Source organism: Lipophrys pholis (genome assembly GCF_963383615.2).
Source record: "Lipophrys pholis genome assembly, chromosome: 11".
NCBI lineage: Eukaryota > Metazoa > Chordata > Actinopteri > Blenniiformes > Blenniidae > Lipophrys > Lipophrys pholis.
The window spans coordinates 21,604,576-21,624,718 of NC_137631.1; the positions used below are offsets into that span (position 1 = coordinate 21,604,576).

At 38.8% G+C, this 20,143-nt stretch overlaps 2 protein-coding genes across 3 annotated transcripts; one reads left to right on the forward strand and one right to left on the reverse strand.

Annotated features, from left to right (window-relative positions):
* Positions 1–350: 350 nt before the first annotated feature.
* On the reverse strand, positions 351–13,366 carry LOC308116454 (uncharacterized protein). Of its 2 annotated transcripts, none has more exons than XM_080474654.1 (36): positions 12,738–13,366; positions 11,894–11,945; positions 11,783–11,800; positions 11,621–11,701; positions 10,981–11,082; positions 10,293–10,373; positions 10,112–10,204; positions 9,932–10,012; positions 9,593–9,685; positions 9,400–9,489; positions 8,859–8,936; positions 8,698–8,784; positions 8,558–8,623; positions 7,918–8,001; positions 7,773–7,841; positions 7,609–7,680; positions 7,444–7,530; positions 7,230–7,337; positions 7,053–7,124; positions 6,513–6,596; positions 5,630–5,713; positions 5,393–5,476; positions 5,232–5,312; positions 5,060–5,134; positions 4,764–4,838; positions 4,603–4,680; positions 4,417–4,491; positions 4,045–4,128; positions 3,874–3,957; positions 3,634–3,708; positions 3,469–3,546; positions 3,261–3,341; positions 2,972–3,022; positions 2,745–2,870; positions 2,514–2,664; positions 351–1,567 (listed from the first exon to the last, which is right to left on the reverse strand). In XM_080474654.1, the coding sequence occupies exons 1-36, from the start codon at positions 13,098–13,100 to the stop codon at positions 1,105–1,107; spliced, it is 3,606 nt and encodes a 1,201-aa protein (XP_080330780.1). In that variant the 5' UTR covers positions 13,101–13,366; the 3' UTR covers positions 351–1,104. The 2 variants fall into 2 exon arrangements, with proteins under 2 accessions (XP_080330780.1, XP_080330779.1); XM_080474653.1 differs by having other exon boundaries at positions 359–1,567; positions 2,969–3,022.
* On the forward strand, positions 13,292–20,071 carry cyp19a1b (cytochrome P450, family 19, subfamily A, polypeptide 1b). The gene is made up of 11 exons (XM_080474656.1): positions 13,292–13,525; positions 14,280–14,547; positions 15,332–15,567; positions 16,788–16,938; positions 17,004–17,158; positions 17,394–17,570; positions 17,690–17,804; positions 17,883–17,997; positions 18,082–18,244; positions 18,328–18,569; positions 18,648–20,071. The coding sequence occupies exons 3-11, from the start codon at positions 15,423–15,425 to the stop codon at positions 18,888–18,890; spliced, it is 1,506 nt and encodes a 501-aa protein (XP_080330782.1). The 5' UTR covers positions 13,292–13,525; positions 14,280–14,547; positions 15,332–15,422; the 3' UTR covers positions 18,891–20,071.
* Positions 20,072–20,143: the final 72 nt, after the last annotated feature.

A 20,143-nucleotide genomic window follows, 5' to 3' on the forward strand; every position in this document is an offset into this window, starting at 1 on the left:
TCACCTGTATGTTCGCCTTTCCTCTACATGGATATCATCACATGAGCTGCCCATGTACTCTTTCCTAATCCTGTAAACTCTCTTTCACACTGTCTATTGTTTCGGACGGTTGACTGATTTCCTGCATCCTCACTGTTTCATGGTCCTCATCTTAAGTGATAGAAATTACTGTTGATAATGCGAGGCTTTTTATGTGTTCTCTTCTTGGAAAATGTCTCATCAGTCTGCTATGATTTGATAAAAATGTGTCCTTCACTTGGTATAATCAACAATTGAATTCAGTTCCCTCTGTTGTTCTTTGTTCTCTGTGTTTTTGCAATATATTAATGTTTTTCACCAATTTCTTCTTTGTCGAGTTTTTACAATGTTTATGTTGATTGTATACTGAACCACTGAATATCAAATACAGTTCATCAACTTTACATTTCTGTTTTATTAATAGATTTGTTTTAGTTGCGCCACGTAACTTCTGCAGCACTCCATAGTGGCCCGAGAAAACTTACAAAACAAAACAATCCACTTACTGTGTCAAAATATAATGAAGTCACACATCAAATAATCTAGGATTAATTCAGTTACAAAAATAAATTTTTACAGATTCCAAACACAGCTACAACGCTAACCAGATTAAGTACCAGTGCTGTGCTCCTTAATGCCACACACACAAACTATAGAGTAGGCTAAAGCACGGAGGCCACAGACTAATGGAATATTCTGCTGAACAATTTTCAAGCAAAAATAGAAAAAAATAGGTTTGGTTTCGAAGAGTTAACTTTCTCTCTGCCTTGTGCTCAATCAGGTCGGTACTGGACTAGAAAAAAAAAACCTTGAATTCGGTTTTATATTCTTGGAATTTGTCTTAGGTGCACATAAATGTTGTGCGTTCAAGACACAAGTAAACGCAATCACACAACATGTACAAAACAAATGATGAACAGATGCATAGAAACAAGTTGTATGTCAGAGAATTGAAAAAAATACAATAATAAATAAAATACTGTCCTTTGCAGATCACTGTATGCACTGTGTTTGCAATGTACACAGCACACCACATCGGTATGAATAAAAACAGTTTATTGTTTATAAAGGTATGAGTTTTTGTCTTTAGGTTTGCCGGAGCTTAACTCTGCAGATATTCACGCCACTGTTCTGCCACATGTACAAAAGCTGCTTGTTTGGATAGTACGACACCATAGCCAAGATGCCATTAGCTGATCTTAAATCAAAAGCTGCATCCAGAGGAGTCTCCGTCTTTAAATCGAAGGCATATGTCACCCTCCTGTCTGTGTTATCTGTGAAATACACCACGCCACACACAATGAAAGCATTCCCAGCTTTAGCTGTCGGGTAGCCAGTGTTGATGACAGACAACACAGAGAAATTGTCAGGATTCAGCTCGGCAACCATCGTGTTGTCATCTGTTGTTGAGGCGAAGACGACCCACAGTCCGTTTTCATCGAGAGCGAACTTGAAATACGTCTTTGAATTGCGGAACAGGTAAGTCAGGCTGTTGTACCTGCTGTTTGGCATGTTGAGTGAATTTGTTCTCCCGGTGTTCAAATCAAGTCTGGAAAAGAAAACAGTGCTTATGACCAACAAGCTGAGTAGGAAAGCCTCACAGAAAATATAATAAAATAAAATAAAACTAGACCTTCTTACTTTATTTTATCTTGTGTACAAGAGGTAATTGTTTATTTATCTCTTGATTGGTGCCAAATAATTGACCCAGAAAAGTATTATTGGAGTAATTGGCACCGAGTGGGAATGTTCTGTGTTTTGTGAATTATCCAAAGTTGAAATTAAATAAGCAACATCTGGCCATTTATTCAGCATCCTGGAAATGTTCATTTAATCCTCAGTTAAAGACCAGTGTTCCTCGTATATCCTAACATGTTTTCAAGCGAAGGGCAGAATTACTAAACCGTTCTGGATCAGCAGACAGATGGAAATTTAATGTGCACTTATGTTCGATTCACTGGCAGTTGTCTTTTAAGCACGAGGTTTTTTGCACTTTTGTTCATTGCTTATTTATGTTTATGTTTGGTTTTACATTCAAAATTGTATCCAGTTCTCCATTTCAACCTTGGTTTATTATTTTCTTGATTACTATTTCTTCTCCAATTTTTTTTTTCATAGAATGCGAAACATCAGATGCTGGACACAGCTTCGATATCTCTCGCCCACTTTAGCTCAGCACAATTAAAAAGAAAAAAAAAAGTTGATGCCACTGCCTGGAGTATCTCAGTATATGATCCTACACTAAAGGGCGTCCAACAATTCAGCATCCAATCAATTTAAACAAAGAGCATAATGGCTCACATGCTCAAAAATGTCAATCAAATCTGTGAAACATAGAAATATATCAGTCCAGCAAGTTCATGTTACACTTAATACACAAGTTTGTCGTTGTTGCAGAATCAGTTTCATTTCTGTTGGCTGTGAGTCTGCCGAAATATATATGATGGGGTAAGAAGAAGATCTGTGAAGCAAAGAGCAAGTTGTTTATCACTTACTTCACCAGTCTGTTTGTTCCTGCATTGTGGAAGTAAAGGGCGCCTTTAAAAATAAGGTGACCACAGCCCTGGTAGAACATCCTGACGTCTATAGTTTTCTGGTTGTGGTTGTGAAATGATGAAATGTTCCTGGACTCCACCAAAGTGCGACCTGGGGCACAAACACACTCGAGTTGACGTTTAAAAAGCTCTGCCGTGATGTGGGGATTCCAGGACGAGTGAGTGAATCACCTGAGAAATGCTCAGCAAACCAGAATCGACCGTCATCGTGTTGAGAGGCGTCAGACATCCAAGCTCCGAAGGTGCTTTGCATTTTGATGGACTTCACCGAACATTTGATGGTTTTAATGGAGCAATCTATAAGTGGGGGAACTCATAAGTGAATACCACAACAGAAACAAGGGTAGACACTGACAATACACATGTAAATAAAGTTTTTGAAACAATGTTCTCACTACTTTTTATCCATCTCTCACTGGCTGTCGAATTGGCTCCGTTAAACGTAGAGTCTAAAAAAATACAAGAATAGGATATTTTCATAGATTTTCTCTGACGTGTGATTACCTGTATTGTTGGTCAACATGAAAAGCATCAGATCTTTATCAAACGACTGGAAATTACTAAAGCAAATATATTCAGTGTCACCACTGATAGAAACAAAATCAACACAAAACTTTTGAAAGGTGTAGTAGCAATTATAAGTGGAAAAATAAAGAAATATGATCAAATAATGGATGTATGACTCACCACTTTTCATGGGTTTGTCACCATTGTTTTCACTGATATTGACCGGATTTCTCTTTTGATCCAGATTTACAGAAATAGATGCTGTGCAGGGAGAACATACACAAGTACATAGAAATAATGGCTGTCAACGCAGAATTAGATAGAAACAAAACGAAACAATGAACTTTTACTGTTCCTCGTACATATAATTGAGGACAGAGTTTCCCACCTGCTGATATTGTGATTGGCGCTTTGGTAGGGTTTTCAGTAAAGTTCAAGGTGTCGTCTTCATGTGTTGATCTCGACTCTAATAAACAGAAGAAGAGTCATGCTTCACGTGTTTCTGTTGCGATCACGTTTTCACAAAGTCTAAGGTTGAGTGGTTTGTTTTCACCAGGTTTGGTTTCGATGTCTTCTAGTGATTCAGGAGCACCCGGTGTGTTTTCAGCTGGCCGCTCCGTCGCTGATTCTACAGAGAGATTTGATTTAGCCTGAAGAGCTGCCGTCTGCATAGAATGTGTCTACGATACTTCAATAACTAACTGTTGTTTATTACAATAACACGTGTCGTTTGATTATATTTTGCTGTTTAAAAAAATAAAAATAAAAGAAATGTCAGTGTTGGATTTCCTACCTGGCAACAGTCTGACCGGCCCCTCTGTCACATGTTCCATGTGATCATCAGTCATGGAGTCGTCCGGATGAGATGATGCTGGCTCTAGAGAACAAATAAAGTATTGATTTTAACAGTGTTTTCTGTTATTTGTGGTACAAATTGAATTTATGTTGAGTACTGATGATTGACCAGCTTTTGCTTTCTTGTCATTTCCTGAGTGGGAAGCAACAAACTCATCTGTGCCGTTTTCAGCTGGACGAGGAGTTTGTGAATCTACAGAAGACAGGGTGGAATTTAGAGCTGATGAATGCATTCAAATGGTATGCTTATTATACATTTAGATATATAATTATTGTGAGAAATGTTCAAGAGTTGTTCTTAATTAGCTGGTTGCGTTTCCAAAACACTGACTATTGAAGCAAAACATTTCACATGCAGCTCTTTTATTTTGGAATCATTAAAGCTGTGGAGGAATTTTCCAACTGAACCTGAGAACTGAAAAAAATCTCCAAAGTGCGATGACACCTTATTTAGATTAAAAACAGGATGATGGAATTTTACCACTTTTCATGTTTGTTTTAATAAAATCTCTGTTGTCGTCGATATCGTCACCATTTTGTCCTTCATGGGGTGTGACTGTAGAGTGAAATAACACATTAAACGTCACATTTAGGCCTTTGTAATGTGGATACAAGCGACAACAACTGGCAATTTGATATTAAGGATTCAAAGTATTGGACATCCGACCTGGGAGCAATCTTTCTGGCCTCTCTGTAACACCTTCTCTGTCAGTCATTGCGCCGTCTGGATGAGATGATGCAGAATCTACAGAACAATTTGAATATTAAGCCTAAAATATTTGTATTAATTTATGAGAGATACATTTGTGTGCAGTTTTGATGATTTACCAGATTTAGCTCTTTCATCATTTCTTGAGTGGGAAGCGACAGACCCATTCCCAGCTGGACGGGGAGTCTGTGAATCTACACAAAGATGGGATTCAGTTCGAAGAGACGGCCGGTGTGTTACATTTGTTAGACGTTAACATGTTGGAGGCATCATTCTGACTTTCTTTTCTGCTCTGTTTTGTGCCTGTCGCTGGAAATATCAAACCAAATATATTTCAATATACATCAACTGAGCCTGAGAAATGTAAAAAATATTTCAATCATGATTTCATTTCTGTTTGATGATAGATTTTTACCATTTTTCATGGTTGTTTTTATGACATTTCTGTTGTCATTGATGTCTTCACTGCCTTGGACTGCATCAGGTTTCACTGTTGAATCAAATTAAAACATTTTAACTGTTGCAGTCTGAATACAAGTGACAGAAGCTGGATGTTTTATGTCAATAATTTAGAAAGGATCTCCTACCTGGAAACGGCTTCACTGGCCCGTCTGTAACATTTTCAGTCTTGCTGTCATGGTCATTATCTGGATGAGATGATGCTGGATCTAGAAAACAGATGAGTCTTAAATGCTTGCTTAATATATAGTTCAATAAAGTTCTGTCTTCTTTTGTATTAGGGAGTCACCAGGTTTAGTGCTTTTGTCATTTCTGGCCTTGGAGCTGGCGATGCCATTCCTGCTGTTTTCAGCCGGGCGTGTTGTTGACGATTCTGCGAATATAAAATAAAGAATTAGCCTCAACAACTGAAGCTGTCATATAGCTGCATATAAATATGATATTAATATTGGTCCCTTTAAAACTCTCTCTGAGTCACTATTCTTGGTTTCTCTCATATTGTCTGTATTTTGTGTTGATGAATTACCAGTTTCCTTTTTGTTGAGTTCCTCAGTGCGGGTCCCAGTAAAAGTGTCTCCTGTGTTTTCAGCTGGACGACTTGTTGGTGAATCTGCACAATGAAAAGAGGCATTTAAACCACAGGTAGTTGTATTTACTATATGAGATGTGTTTCGTTGTAAAGTTTCACACACTGATGTACTCAGGACTGATTTAAAAAATAAATAAATCATGGGATTTCTGACTTTGTAATTAATTGAATGAGCTCTCTTTAACTTTTTAAAAATTGGTGTTCAAATTGTCTGAGTGTCAAACTGAGTAAAACATCAATTGTAGAATAAATGAAATGAAAGTCTGTCATTAACTGAGAAGCATCTTTTTGATACCCTGTTGTACTTGTGGTGGAGCTCAGTTTACAGAAAGATAAATACAATTTGATTGAGGTAAACTGGTATACAAGATAAACATGTAATATATCACAGCTACATACTGCAGTGTAATAAAAATCATTAAAAGTACAGGTAAAATATGGACTATGGACTGTATGTACTGACTTGACTTCTTCACTTATGTCACATTGGAAAGGTGTTTTAATTTAAGCCCGAAAGTTAAAAAAAAAAAAATTTCAAATCAATTTGAAGTCTTTTTTTGGTGGTGGATGTGTCATGCATGCACACGCGCACATGCAGACGCGCAGAGGAGCTGATGGTTAATGGTGTTTATAAGCAAGAATTTCACCGCAGATATTAAACTTTAGATGGTCGTTTCTCTCTTTAAACACCCATTTTTAGAAAGTATGTGATAATCCTAACTCTAGAAAAACAAAAAGGTGTGTTAATGTTTATTTGTTTTGTAAGGATTTGTGTTATTCCGAAGTCTAGGTTTGAGTGATTTGTGCGTTGATGATTGACCTTTTTTCTTGTTTACTTCTCTTTCAGAGTCAGAAGCAATAAATACAACTGCCGTGGGTTCAGCTGGACGAGATGTCTGTGAATCTGCAGAAAGAAAGATATGGTCCAATTCAAAAAGTCTTTTCACTCATATGTAGGTTAAAACATCTCTAATCATTTAAGCATTATTTGTAACAATGAGATGCTTCAGAGTCGTGTTCAATCTGTCCAGGCGTCTGCAGCCTTACAGTTAAAATGAAGATGAAGTTTGTTTTTATAATAAGAAACATCTAGAAATGTGAAACACTGACTTTTTATGAACACCGTTTAGCTGTTTTAACTCTTGTTTGATGACATTACCAACAATACATTTGATTGAAGTTACAGAGAGAAAGCTAAGAGCCACACAGTGAGACACCAGAACAGCAGGTGACAGAACAACTCTGGATTTTAAATTCTACCTGAAACTACAAACTAAAGGCTCATTTGACTAAACTGAAGCTGAGAATGTCCACAAATTCCTGAATATATTTCATTCAGAGGCAAAATGACATATCCTACCCTCTTTTCTGGCTGTTTTCACATTTCTGGCCTCATTGAAGTCCTCAGCGTTTTGGTCTGAATGAAGTTTCACTGCAGAATAAAACCACAGATTAAATGTTGCTGCATAACAATTTTTTATTCCATTTTAATTCAGGTGACTAAAACTGTTTTAAAGTTAGCAATGGAATTCCCTACCAGTCAATGATTTCAGTGATTCCTCTGTAACATTCACTGTGCCGGTGTCGTTCGAGGTCTCATTGTGAGCGTTAACAGGTCGGGCCTCTGGAGGTGAAGGTGTTCGCTCTGGAAATCAAAGTCAATATAATATTGAATATGTTTTGTATTGTTTGTGGTACTTCGCGTCTCAGAGTTGATTGTAACATTGACTTTTGTGGGATTGATGATTTACCAGGATTCATCGTTTTGTTTTTGTTGAGGTCTGTAGTAGTGAAACTGCCTGTGGGGATTTCCTCTGGGCTTGACGTTGATGACTCAGCTGAGAGATGCAAATGTTTCTGTTACGGTATTTGTGTGAATAATATTTCAATGATTCACTGATTTGATATGAAGTTACCTGGTTTGATGGAAGTTTTGGTAACATTTCTGCTGTCATCAAAGCCATCACCTTGTTGTACGTCCGATGGGGCTGCGAAGAGAAATGATAATTAATAGTTACAATCATGACAACAAAACCGAGTCTTGTACTCTTGTAGTCATTTCAACCACTGGAATTTCTACCTTGTAATATTGTTACTGGTCTCCCTGTGACTTCTTTAACATCTGTATCGGTATCACTCGAGGTGTCATCTCCACATGAAAAGTAATGAAGTTTTATTTAGTCACACAGTTGTGGTCAAATAAGTCTTTAGTTTAGCTGATTTACCGGGTTTCTTTTGGTTCTTTTTTGCAGAATCAGAAGAAACAAAAGCGTCTCTGTTGTGGTCGGCCAGGCTGATGGTTGTTGACTCTACAGAGAGAAAGTTTAGAGTCATATAGAAAAACAAAAAACAAAACTCAAATGCATAAAAATAAAAGTTGCTGTAATCATTAATATTGGGTATTTTGACCTTATAAGGTTTTTTTTTTCACGTACGTAATATTTTGTTATTTATAATATTTACACCAATCAACTGCACAGTTTTGAAAAACAGAAGTACGTCTTTATATCCTGTTAATCAGTTTTTTTGTAGACAATATGTTTTTTCTTTAACTTTGCTTTATATTTCATTTGTTTGTAAAAGAAATTGCCATGGTGTAATTCTTATGCAGTTTGATACGTTTGCTTCAAACATAAATAGATTCTATTATGCAGTTATATTGAATCGAAAGCCTGGTATTGACAAATAATTAAATGCTATTAAGCCGTATTTCATAACTTGAGTAGTTTTTGCATTGTACAGTACTTTCAATTCTCAAATACAATATTTTCACTTGCAATTGCACTCAAGGAGTTTTACTTGTGTACACATCTTTCCACCTCTGACTAACTGTGGTGAAGTGCTTAAATCCATGAGCTTCTTTACCAGTTTTCCTGGTTGTTTTGGTGGCGGCTCCCCGGTCTTCACTGTTCTGGTCCACATCAGCTGGGACTGTAGGGAGAAATCAAACATTCATTACATATTATGTATTAACTGTTTACATTTATACTTGACGGAATCCTTACCTGGCACTAATTTTAATGGCCCATCTGTTGTGCTTTCGGTTTCACCTGAAGAGTTGTGGTGGTCATCTTGACGTCCACTAACCTTATCTAAGAGAAGGACACAATTGTTGAACTTTTGAATTTTCTTTTACTGAATATGTATATATGTTTTGGTGGTTTACCTGATGCTTTTTGATGGTTTTCAGAGACAGTAACATTCAAAACATCGCCACCTATTTCCCTTGGATATGTGTTTTCTTCTGCAAGAAGAAAGATGTGATTAGAACAAAAGAGGTAGAATCATTACAACATTACATCCGAAAATGCCACGACTGAACACACCAACTCATTCTATTATAATTACCTTTCTTTCATATGATTCTCTATAACAGGCTTAAAGACACAGGATTGATTTATCAGGTTTTGTATTTCTCTCACGGTCATTAAAAGGTCAGGAGGTCAGGAAAGAGTTTCAAAGTCTCTTTTCCCTGAAAGTTGCCTGAGATCTCCAGAGGCCAAAGCAAGGAAACTAAAAAATGCATTACTCCATTAAAACAAAATGAGCTAAAAATTACTTGATAAACACAGTTCTGAAGTGAAACTTAGCATTTTGAAAAACTGGATTTTTATGACCTTTAAAAATTAATATATACTTTTTAATTGCATCAAGAGAGTTAACCATCAACTACTTTTTTTCTTTCTGCCACACGAATATGTGCTTACCAGCATTCATGTGTCTCTGTGGATGTTTACTAAATTCAGTAACATTCAAAACGTTTCTGGTATCGTGGGCTGGATCTGGAGTTGCTAACACTGTAGGATTAAAAAATGAAATTAATTAAATAAGCACGATTTTATTTTTATTTAAAAGAAATCTGTGTGGGCAATTATGTCATGAATTTGTCATTTTATTAACCTTTTGTTGATTTATTTGGTCCTTCTGTTACAGTTTCTGGTCTGGTTTCACTCCAGGTGTCTTGTTTGTTCTGAGGACGAGGTGACACCAACTCTGTAGGAAAACAAACGTGACGGGGAGAGAGATAGTAAGTTCATATGGAAAAACAGGACAGTGTGTGACCGTACAGTGATACCGCACACTGCCAGTGTTGCTCTTAGTATTTAAGATCTGATTGAAGGAAGGTTCCACAGACATGCTGTCTCAAACATCAAAATATGTCCGTCTTGATTTGTGTTTTAAGTTGTTCCAAACATTGTTGATGTTAAGTATTTGCGTCACAGAAATATAGAATCTCACCCATTGTGATTGTACTATCAGTAACGTTTGTACTCCCACTGACACCATCACTGTGTCCGCCAAAGTCTGCAGGAAGCAGGGCTGCAAAGTAAAACCAGATGTTACAAAAATACGAGTGCTTCCATTGTGTAAGAGACAATTGTAGTCACAATTACAGAAAACAGGAAAAGAGTTTCTCGCCTGTCGATAACGTGACTGGTTTTTCCGTGGTCGTGTCTCTGTTGGTGTCGGTCGGGGTTTTGTTGCTGTAGTTCACATGAAAAGATGTTGCCTCTAGAACATAAAAGGTATTGAGTTAAGGTAATTTCCATGATGTAATGTGCAAAACAAGTCTTTCTATAAACGCAAAGCATTTACTAACCCGTGTTTGTAATTTTGAGCCTCTCTCCGGTAACATCCAAAACGTTTCTGGTGTCTTCTGCCGGAGCAGCCGTTTGTGGCTCTGTGACGTGAAAGAGACACATGACAAAGAAATTAGCATCAACAATCCGCATCCCTCTACATAAAAAAGCAACATGTGCAATTAAAATCTATTAAACTCACAGCCTATTTTAATGACTGTATTTCATCACATGTGTATTGTTGGTTCCATGTATTTATTTATTTATTTGTTTGTTTGTTTATTTGGGGGGTGATGCAGGATAACAAATTATGAAACGGATATTTATCCATTAATCCATCCATCTTGTTCCAATGAAGGATTTTCACTCTCAGTTTTGTTTCTGGAAGTGTGGGTATACGTCCACAATCGTCATATTTAGTGAAAAAGTGCAGAAAATATTACTGAAGTGGGGGGAAAACACAAACTCCATATGAACGAATTCTATTACTATTATTAAAACTATTACTGTCCTACAGGTGAAGCCAGAATAGAAAATAGAGTTTGTAATTTGCATTTGCTCTATTATTTAATGGAATAATAATGACAGTACAAACATCCTTCCAAGGGAACGTTACCTTCCTCTATTGGCACAGAGAGTTTCAATCTGAATGGGTATGGCCTGTAATCTGTTATACAGGAAGTTGAAGCCACGTGGAAAACATCCTACCCATCAACATCTTTGTTGGATGGTCTCGCTCGCTGGTGGTTTTGTTCTTCACTTCACTGGAGCAGCAGGCAGCACAGGACAGACCGGGAGCACCACGTGGACCTTCATACAGATCATTGAAAGTCAGCGATTAATCTCACATGCATGTCATTGGGCTGTGGGAGGAAACGAGAGTACAGAAGTAATTTTCTTTAATTCCATTTCTCCTGTTTTACTCATTTTCAAATTGCTGACTCCAACATTATCCAGCATCTTCCTCCAACTGGCTGACGGAAGCTTGGCTGAACTTAATGAGTGATTCAGTCATTAGTCTGACCCACACAACGGCTCATTTTGTGTGTCACAACAACACAGCGATGATAAAGCATGTAATCGCAGTAGTATTGCAGACGGTAAACCCCGGAGGGAGCAGCACTGCCAACCGACACTGCAGTAAACATCTTTGATTCAGCTGGAGACGGAGCCTCATGTAGACATGAGTGGGATGCTGGAATTATGTAATCACAGCTGAACAATGAGAGACTGTTTGAAACATGACAACGACTTCTGTTTCTCAGTTTATTTGTTGGCTCTGATCTTCTCCTTTGGCTCTGTGCGGGTGGCTGATTGGATTTGAAAGATTATTTGATAGAGCTGTCACCTTTTCTTCCTTGTCTCCCCTCTGGCCCCGGCGGTCCCGTCAGCCCCGGTGGCCCTCGGAAACCGGGTTTACCAGGCACACCTAATGCAGAGAGCGTTTTTCTTTTCACACGGCAACAGGTTTAAACAGGCGATGTAGTGAAACTAAAGTGTCGCCTTTTACCTGGAGGGCCTGGTGGACCTGAAAAACAGTCAACATTTCTCTCAATAAGCAAACAGCAGAAACACCAAAATCACACACTTTTTCTTCCTGTGTTGAGAATGTGTCAATCACCTGGCATGCAAATTCCACTGGGGCTGTTACACAGCTCAGAGAAGACCTTGACCTGGAATTCAGACAAAAACAGAATGACGGTGAAACAAAATGCTAATTATGCTATCAGAAATACAAACAGACAAACGAATCAGTTACAAACTGTAATGGGCTGTTTTTATTATATTTTATTGTAAGGAATTGCCACAAATTCACTTGAATTAATATTTTTCAGGCCGGAGTTTGCAGACTTTGCTCGTTCTGAGATTTTTTAAATGGAATTTGCAATATTTCAAAGAAAACCAGAATAAAAGACTTTCTTGAATCTAGAGGAGACCTGGGAAACTGAAGGTGTGTAGGTTGGTTCAAGTGGGCGTGTGAACCAGCTCTCGGCTTTGTTGTCATTTTTAGCAAAATCAAAGATCAGCGGGATCTTGCAGCGTTTCCTGGAAATAATCTGGAGGACTGACGTCAGGGAATTTAAATTCCCACTGCTGTTGATTATTTGAGTTCTTTTCACACTGTATGCTGGCCCTTCTGAGAAAATATCAGCTCTATGGGCTCGTTAATACATTTTGGGGAAGAGCTTGCAACTCTATCCTCCAGGAAAATCTCAAACACAAGTCTTGCTAAGACGCTGAACCAGACCTCTGAATTCTTTGCATTACAACGTGCTTCCGATCCCAAAAGAGAAAACAAGAATCAATGATTCTGTCAAAGAATGCAATTGACCTTTGCCCCGTTTTCTGCTTCTTTTTTTCTGTCATAGAACAGAACATGTAACCTTTAAAAAAATTTATTAATTTAAGAAGCAAGACTCAAAATAACAAAGAAGAAAGTGAATTCAAGCGTTGTGGTGACTTACAGGGACCATGGAGTATGTCATCAGCATCAGCATGTCCTCCTCTTGGCCTTGCGTCGGCTCTTCCTCGTGGTTCCTCCTGGTGCGCTGGAGCTTCCTCAGCTCTCCGGCTTCTCGCAGGTCATGTGGCAGGATTTGTGCATGCAGTTTGCAGCTCTGAGACAGCTCCTGCATCTCAGAGTTCAGCCCCACCAGCTCTCCTGCCAGCTCCTGCTGCCGAACCAGCAGGTAAACAAAACCTGCTGAAATCAGGAGCAGAAGCAAGCACATCCCCACCAAAAGCATTTGAAAAACTTTGTTGCCCTCCTTCATGTTTGGCGCCCTCTTCTCTGGTCCTCCTCTGCAGAGTGATCTGGACTCTGACATTCACAAGCGCATACAGCACATATCTAACCACCTGCCAGCAGATGAGACGTCACAGGGAAACCACGCTCGAGCTGCTCGAGAGGGATAAACATGTCAAAATCTGTCCGTAGCTACAGGGAGAACCACATGACGCATTGCGCAACCAAATGCATCTGGGAAACAGTTAAAATCTGTAGGCTTGCCCGATTTAGGAGCCGCTAATCGACATATTTCCAGAATGACATGTCTCGCATTGCACTGCTGTGCTTCTTGTCATTGTGGAACTCTTTTCTCTGGACATTATCCCCGGCTCACCCCACTCAAAATGACATGAAAGTGGAATAAATGAGTTGTGAACAAGAGAGACGTTGTGTGAATCTACAAAGAAGCTCTCAGAGCATTTTCAGTCAGCGACTTCAAGACTGTGGATGCAGATGGACACATGGGTGTGTAAATATCCTTCATATAACAAGTGCTTTCATTCATCTTAACACGCATTTCCAAAAAAAAATAAAATAAAATGGTAATGTTGCACATTTCCCCCAATTTGATTGATTTATAAGAACTTTAAAATATATATATATATATTTATTTTATTGTTTTTGGAAAAAATAATTTTCTTTTGCAAGGAAGAATTCAGGCTACAAGCCAACACACCAACTCCAAACTACAAGACATGTATTTTTAATCCACCAGCTAAACACAGGTAGTGAGTTTGAAAGACAGCTCATTAGGTACTGAAGCTTTTCAAAACTGTGTTTTTTGAATGTTGCATGCAAATGTGAATTTCCACAGAACGAACAAAATACAGTCTCATCTATATGAAGCACATTTCCATATACACTTCTTACAGTTGAGCTTCTAAAAACATGAAAATGTGTTTATTTGTTTCTTTGTTTTTTTATAGCTAATTTCCATGTTTCTTCTTTTGAACTTGTTGGTGAATCCCGCTCCCTTTGACACGGGTCAGTCTGACCCAGCTAATTAATTTCCCCTTGAAAAGCCTTCCAGGTTCATGAATAGGGCTGGGGCTGGGGGGGGGGGGGGGGGGGGGGGGGGTGCTTTCTTCACAGCAAAGCTAAATGTGAAGTAATCCCATCTGAAATAAATAAGGCAGTGCAGAACCAATGAAAGACCTGGGTTTTTTACATTCTTATAAAAAAAAAAAAAACACTTTTCTTTGCTTCTTCTTCTTTTTAGAAGCTGCTTTGAGGATAAAACCTGCTCTGGTTTTCCCTTCTCAGCATCTTGCATGCAGTGGTACTTGTGACCCCAAAGAGGCCGAGTTCCCAAGCAACTAGCAAAGTGAAGGCTGGGCAGAGGATTTATAAACACTTGAGTCACTGTGATTTTTTTTGGGATTTTTTTTTTTTTGGGGCGGAAGAATGTTAAAAAGAGTGGAGAAAGCCCTGCACCTTGTCAAACTGTACTACAACCTGTCAAACGTGGGACGACATATAAAGGCGCTGTAAGTGTCATAATTTTATTCCTTTTAACTAAGAAATGAAAATCTAGGTTTTTAAAGCTCATGATGTGAGGAATGTAATTTTCTTACATTCCTCAAAATTGTCACTTTTTTTTCAATGATCCAAAATGTGTAATATGGGAATATTTGACTTGTTATCAAGACACTAACTGTTGCAGTTAGAAAAATGGATTCAAATTCCATTTCTATTCATATGTAATGATTGAGAATTGTAAGAATTTTGCAAAGTTATCATGCGTTTTACACAGGAAGTAAGGGGATGATTTTTAATAAACCATCAATGATTAATGAAACTGGTTCTTTTTAACCAATTTGACATAAATTGCTTCCATAACTCCCGTGTGACTCTGATGGCATAGCAATATATTTTCTTGTTTATTAGAATATTTTTTTTCCCAACTCATCACAATGCTCTGTATCTCTGTAAAATCTGTTGTACTTGTTTGAAGTGACTTTATGTAAATGATCAAAACACTGAGCTATAACAACATAGTTAAAATCCATTGTGACAACTCGGATGATCTTCTAATAACAAAACGACTGAAAATATATATATATTAAAAAATCAAATACTTAAAAAGATCAAATCTGAATGATGCGAATGATACAAGTGAGACTGTATATCTGATAGAAACATCATCCCTCACTGCAAACCTGAATGAGAGTGTGTTTGTGTGCAAGTACTGTGTCCAGACCTGCACTAAGGGAGGAGGAGAGGGATGTTAAGCCGAGGTTCTTCTCTTATGTTTCCCAAATAAATCCGCAGGTTCTGACTGGTGGTTACCAGACAAAGGGCTTTACAAAGTAGGCATCAAACCCAGTCTGCAGGCAGCACAGGGACACACTGAGCTGAGGACATGAAGGAGACACTGCAGGTGGAGACCCTGACCTTTGGTCCTGTGATGGTGGACACGGCGTCGACAGTCACCGTCCTGCTGCTTTTTCTTCTGCTGCTGCTGCTTCTCAACATCTGGGGCCAAAAACACCATTCAGACATTCCAGGTGAAAGATTTAATCTTCTGCTATTTTAAACAATTTTTTATTCTTTTTTTAACTATTGTACAATTCTGTCAGCAACATATATCTTGACTAACATAACAAATTTCCTGAAGAAACTTTAATGCGGCAGTGCAGCTCATAATGCCATTTTTTTATTTGTTATGACAATGGGATGTCCAGGGGAACTGATTCACAAACAAATGTTGATCTTGTATTTTCACAGCAGGCATCGACAGAGGATGACAACGTATATATTCAATGATCAATGTCACTACTTTTGTAGAGAATTTCAGCCTCGACCCTCCAGTCGGAGGTATGCAGTCCCATAGTGTCGAACAAAGCATTTCAGAAACAGCTTTTCTCTGGCTGTTATTGTTCAGGTGGATGAGATGCTGCACATTTTGCACAGCTTTCTATTTATTTGTTGGACTATCTGTCTATTCTGGTATGCTTGTGTTATTAAAAAAAGTTAGATTCATCTTTTCTGATTTCAATTTTTTAAAATTACTTAAGGCTTTTATTGTCTACTTGGAGGAGCTGTGGTTGAGTGTGCACAAGGCACTTTGATTATTTCTTGGTGTGTCAGTGTGAATATTGAATGTTCAGCGAATTATTCATGTCAGGTACAATAAGTAGCGGTTTCGAATAAATAAAAATACTGGTGATGATCTGGTTGCATTTATTTTAACCCTTAATTGTCTGTGTTAGTTAACGTATGCAGGAGGGGGTGCAGTAGATGCCAAAGTTGCTATGAAGAAAACTTGGAGGAACTCAGATATTAGATTTGTCACAATATTTAGCCATCAACCTATATTATTCACATTAATACTCAAATTTACAGAATTTAATCAGTGGGAATAGTTGTGTCTTTGAAGCTTCCCATAATGAAACATCCAAATGAAAACAAAATTAGGAATTATTCATATTATTAGATTTACTACTATTTTGATATTTAAATATTATTATTATTTGTCTTTTTACTGTGGATTACCAGTCAGTGTAGAGTAACACTGTAAGGTATTCTTCACTCGTATTAATACAGTATTTATTTTCTTGACTATTCTATTCTAGAAGATACTGTTTTTATAAATGTATTTTGTATCACATTGAAATGAATTTCCCAATCTGAAAGGTGCTATAAAGAAACACTTGAATGATGTGTAAAGTAAGAAATGAACTAAAGTCTCTAATGTCTTGCGACATGACCTGCTGGTCTCCATCAGGTCCTCCCTTCTTGGCGGGACTCGGTCCGATTCTCACCTACAGCAGGTTCATGTGGTCTGGGATCGGAACAGCCTGCAACTACTACAACAAGAAGTACGGCAGCATTACCAGGGTGTGGATCAACGGGGAGGAGACCATCATCATGAGCAGGTAAACGCTCTGTGCTCTCAGTTAATGTGTGATGAGACCAAGACCAAGCCTGGTTTCCTCTGCAGGTCCTCTGCAGTGTATCACGTTCTGAGGAGCGACCAGTACACGTCAAGATTCGGCAGCACAAAAGGACTTGAGTGCGTTGGGATGGAGGGGAGGGGTATTATCTTTAACAACAACATCCCCCTCTGGAGAAAAGTCAGAGCATATTTTACGAAAGGTAAATATGATTTGAATCAGATAGCGTGAAGTCGTCAATAAATAACTTCAAATGTGTTCGGTTGTGAATGAAAGTACTGTCTTTAAGAGGACTATAAATAAAACTGCATCAATGTACTTTTCTCAAAAACTACTCCTAGGTACTTATTAACATGATCTGTCACTTCGTCACACTTTCTTATGTTGTGAGTGACGGGCGTTGTTGCATTAGACTCCTGCTTGATGCCGTTTTCCAGCTCTGAGCGGGCCGGGCCTGCAGAGGACAGTGGGGATCTGTGTGAGCTCCACATCCAGACACCTGGACAGCCTGCAGGATATGACGGACTCCTCCGGACATGTGGACGCTCTGAACCTCCTGAGAGCCATTGTGGTGGACATCTCCAACAAGCTGTTCCTCAGGGTGCAACTCAACGGTCAGCTGCACGTTCACTGTCCACACGCCAAATTGTTTTTATGACTGGCAGTGAAAGCGAACCATGCTATGAACTGTGAAACTGTAATCTGCTTTTTGTTCTTTCTCCCGACACCACAGAAAAGGACTTGCTGTTGAAAATCCACAAATATTTTGAGACCTGGCAAACGGTCCTCATAAAACCGGATATATTCTTTAAGATGGGATGGCTGTACAACAAGCACCAGAGAGCAGCGTAAGATGCTAGAAACATCGTGGTAATTCAATGTTTGATTCAAATGTTTATTTGAAGTGATATTTGTGTCGCAAATAGCCAAGAACTCCAAGATGTGATGGAAAGCCTCCTTGAAATCAAAAGAAAGATCATTAACGAAGCGGAGAAGCTGGACGGGGAGCTCGACTTTGCTACAGAGCTCATCTTTGCTCAGGTGGGTCTCCCGTGTGGAATCGGTGCCACTTTTGACCCAAAGTCACAGTTGTGTGGTCACGTCAGCATCCGCTCTGTTTAACAGAACCACGGAGAGCTTTCGGGAGACGACGTCAGGCAGTGCGTGCTTGAGATGGTGATCGCAGCTCCCGACACGCTCTCCATCAGCCTGTTCTTCATGCTCATGTTGCTGAAGCAGAACCCAGACGTGGAGCTGCAGATAGTGGAGGAGATGAACAGCTTCCTGAGTCAGAGCACAATCCCATCCGCTCCACCAACCGCAGATTGACACCGACATGTAAAGCTTTCCAACTCATCCTTTTACTTGCAGGTGACGAGGCGGCAGAAAACATGGATTATCAGAGTCTGAAAGTGCTGGAGAGTTTCATCAATGAGTCTATGAGGTTTCATCCTGTGGTCGATTTCACGATGCGGAAAGCTCTGGAAGATGATGACATCGAAGGCACGAGGATAAAGAAAGGGACCAACATCATTCTCAACATTGGCCTCATGCATAAGACTGAATTCTTCCCCAAATCCAAAGAGTTCAGCCTCATGAACTTTGAGAAAAATGTAAGTACGCTTAATGCTGTGAAATGTGGAGAAAACAAAACCCCAAAGAGAGTCACGTTTACTTTCTCTGTCTGGCAGGTGCCCAACCGATACTTCCAGCCCTTTGGCTGCGGGCCTCGATCTTGTGTTGGTAAATACATCGCCATGGTGATGATGAAGGCCATCTTAGTCACGCTGCTGTCTCGCTACACGGTGTGTCCTCGCCAAGGCTGCACGCTCAGCAGCATCAGACAGACCAACAACCTGTCACAGCAGCCTGTGGAGGACGAGCACGGCCTGGCCATGCGCTTCATCCCTCGAGCACAAAAGCTTCAGCTCTAAGGACCCAGAATGCACCTTGGACACAATTGGTGTCAAACAAACATGTTGAAATGCGTTTGTAAAACTGGTTACTCTCCAAATAGTTCATACCCAAGATGAAAAAAACAAAACAATCCCGGAGGTGCAGACTAACTGAAGTTGTGTCTTGAGTTAGTGACACTTTTTTAACTTTGACTCGGATTGGATTGTTATTTTGTCATGGAAATGTTGAACAAACTCCCAACAAAGTTTGAGTCAAAAATTGAGGAGCTCAAGTGCATGTCACTATTCTCACTCAACCTTAGCCAGATACAAATAAGGGTTTTTCACCACTATGTCTTGCAACAGACAGATGACAATCATGTGAAACTATGAATTGAGGGTTTGAGGCATCAGCAACAACTATGAAGGTTGGGGAAGATGTTCAAATTCAATTTAAACAATAGGAATGAAAAGAAATTGTGAACCCCTGCAAATATTTAAAGATATTTGGAAATTGTAGCCAATTCTGCTAACTATTCATCTCAGCCCAAGCAAGACAGCTGATTTTGACAATTGACAAATAAATAGATCAGGCCTGTTTCACCATACAGAATAGTTTCATTCTATATAAGACAGAAACCCTTTAGTCAAGATATCACGTTGTGTATCTGTTGTTTATCTTGGAGGTATTTTTCTCATAATGATTTGTTTCGTTCAAGAACAGGTGTTATGAAAAGTTGTGCGTGACTGCTTAAAATTGCATCCCCTTCGTGGGAGTGTGTGCGAAAACACATTAGACTGACAACGTGTACGTTTTTAACACTTTTCAGACAGTTAAAAGTTAAAAGTTTCTTATCCAAATAACTCCACTACTTTATGAAGAATTAACTAACTAATCACATACAAACTTGTTAGAACTTGCACAACACTGCCAACACTAGCAAAAGTAACTCAGAGCTGCACAATAATGACGAGTCACATGGATTTAACATTTTTTTACTGTACAGTTCGAGTTTGCTTTAGTATTAACTTGAAATCAGAAGTTTTGAAACATGTGTTTTTAGAATTTGTGTTAACCACGCTGAAGAATGTAGAAGTTTAGTCATCAGGTTGAGGGATTTGTTTTGTATTTATAGGCTTTTATGATTGTCATATAAAACAGTGATCAGTGTTTATTCACCTTCATCGTGGCTTAAAATAAAGCTGATTCAATGAAAGTTTTTCAATTCACGGGACGTGATAAATACATCAGTCTTGTAAGAAACCTTATTCATGTATCATATCCAGCGTTT

Coding starts and splice junctions, on each gene's coding strand:
- LOC308116454 (XM_080474653.1), bottom strand. CDS start 13,100: ATGTCAGAGTCCAGATCACTCTGCAGAGGAGGACCAGAGAAGAGGGCG. Junction 10,205..10,292: donor GCTCAAAATTACAAACACGG/GTTAGTAAATGC, acceptor TTTATGTTCTAG/AGGCAACATCTTTTCATGTG. Junction 5,477..5,629: donor ACTCAACAAAAAGGAAACTG/GTAATTCATCAA, acceptor TTATATTCGCAG/AATCGTCAACAACACGCCCG.
- cyp19a1b (XM_080474656.1), top strand. CDS start 15,423: ATGAAGGAGACACTGCAGGTGGAGACCCTGACCTTTGGTCCTGTGATG. Junction 15,568..16,787: donor ACACCATTCAGACATTCCAG/GTGAAAGATTTA, acceptor GGTCTCCATCAG/GTCCTCCCTTCTTGGCGGGA. Junction 18,570..18,647: donor TCATGAACTTTGAGAAAAAT/GTAAGTACGCTT, acceptor TCTGTCTGGCAG/GTGCCCAACCGATACTTCCA.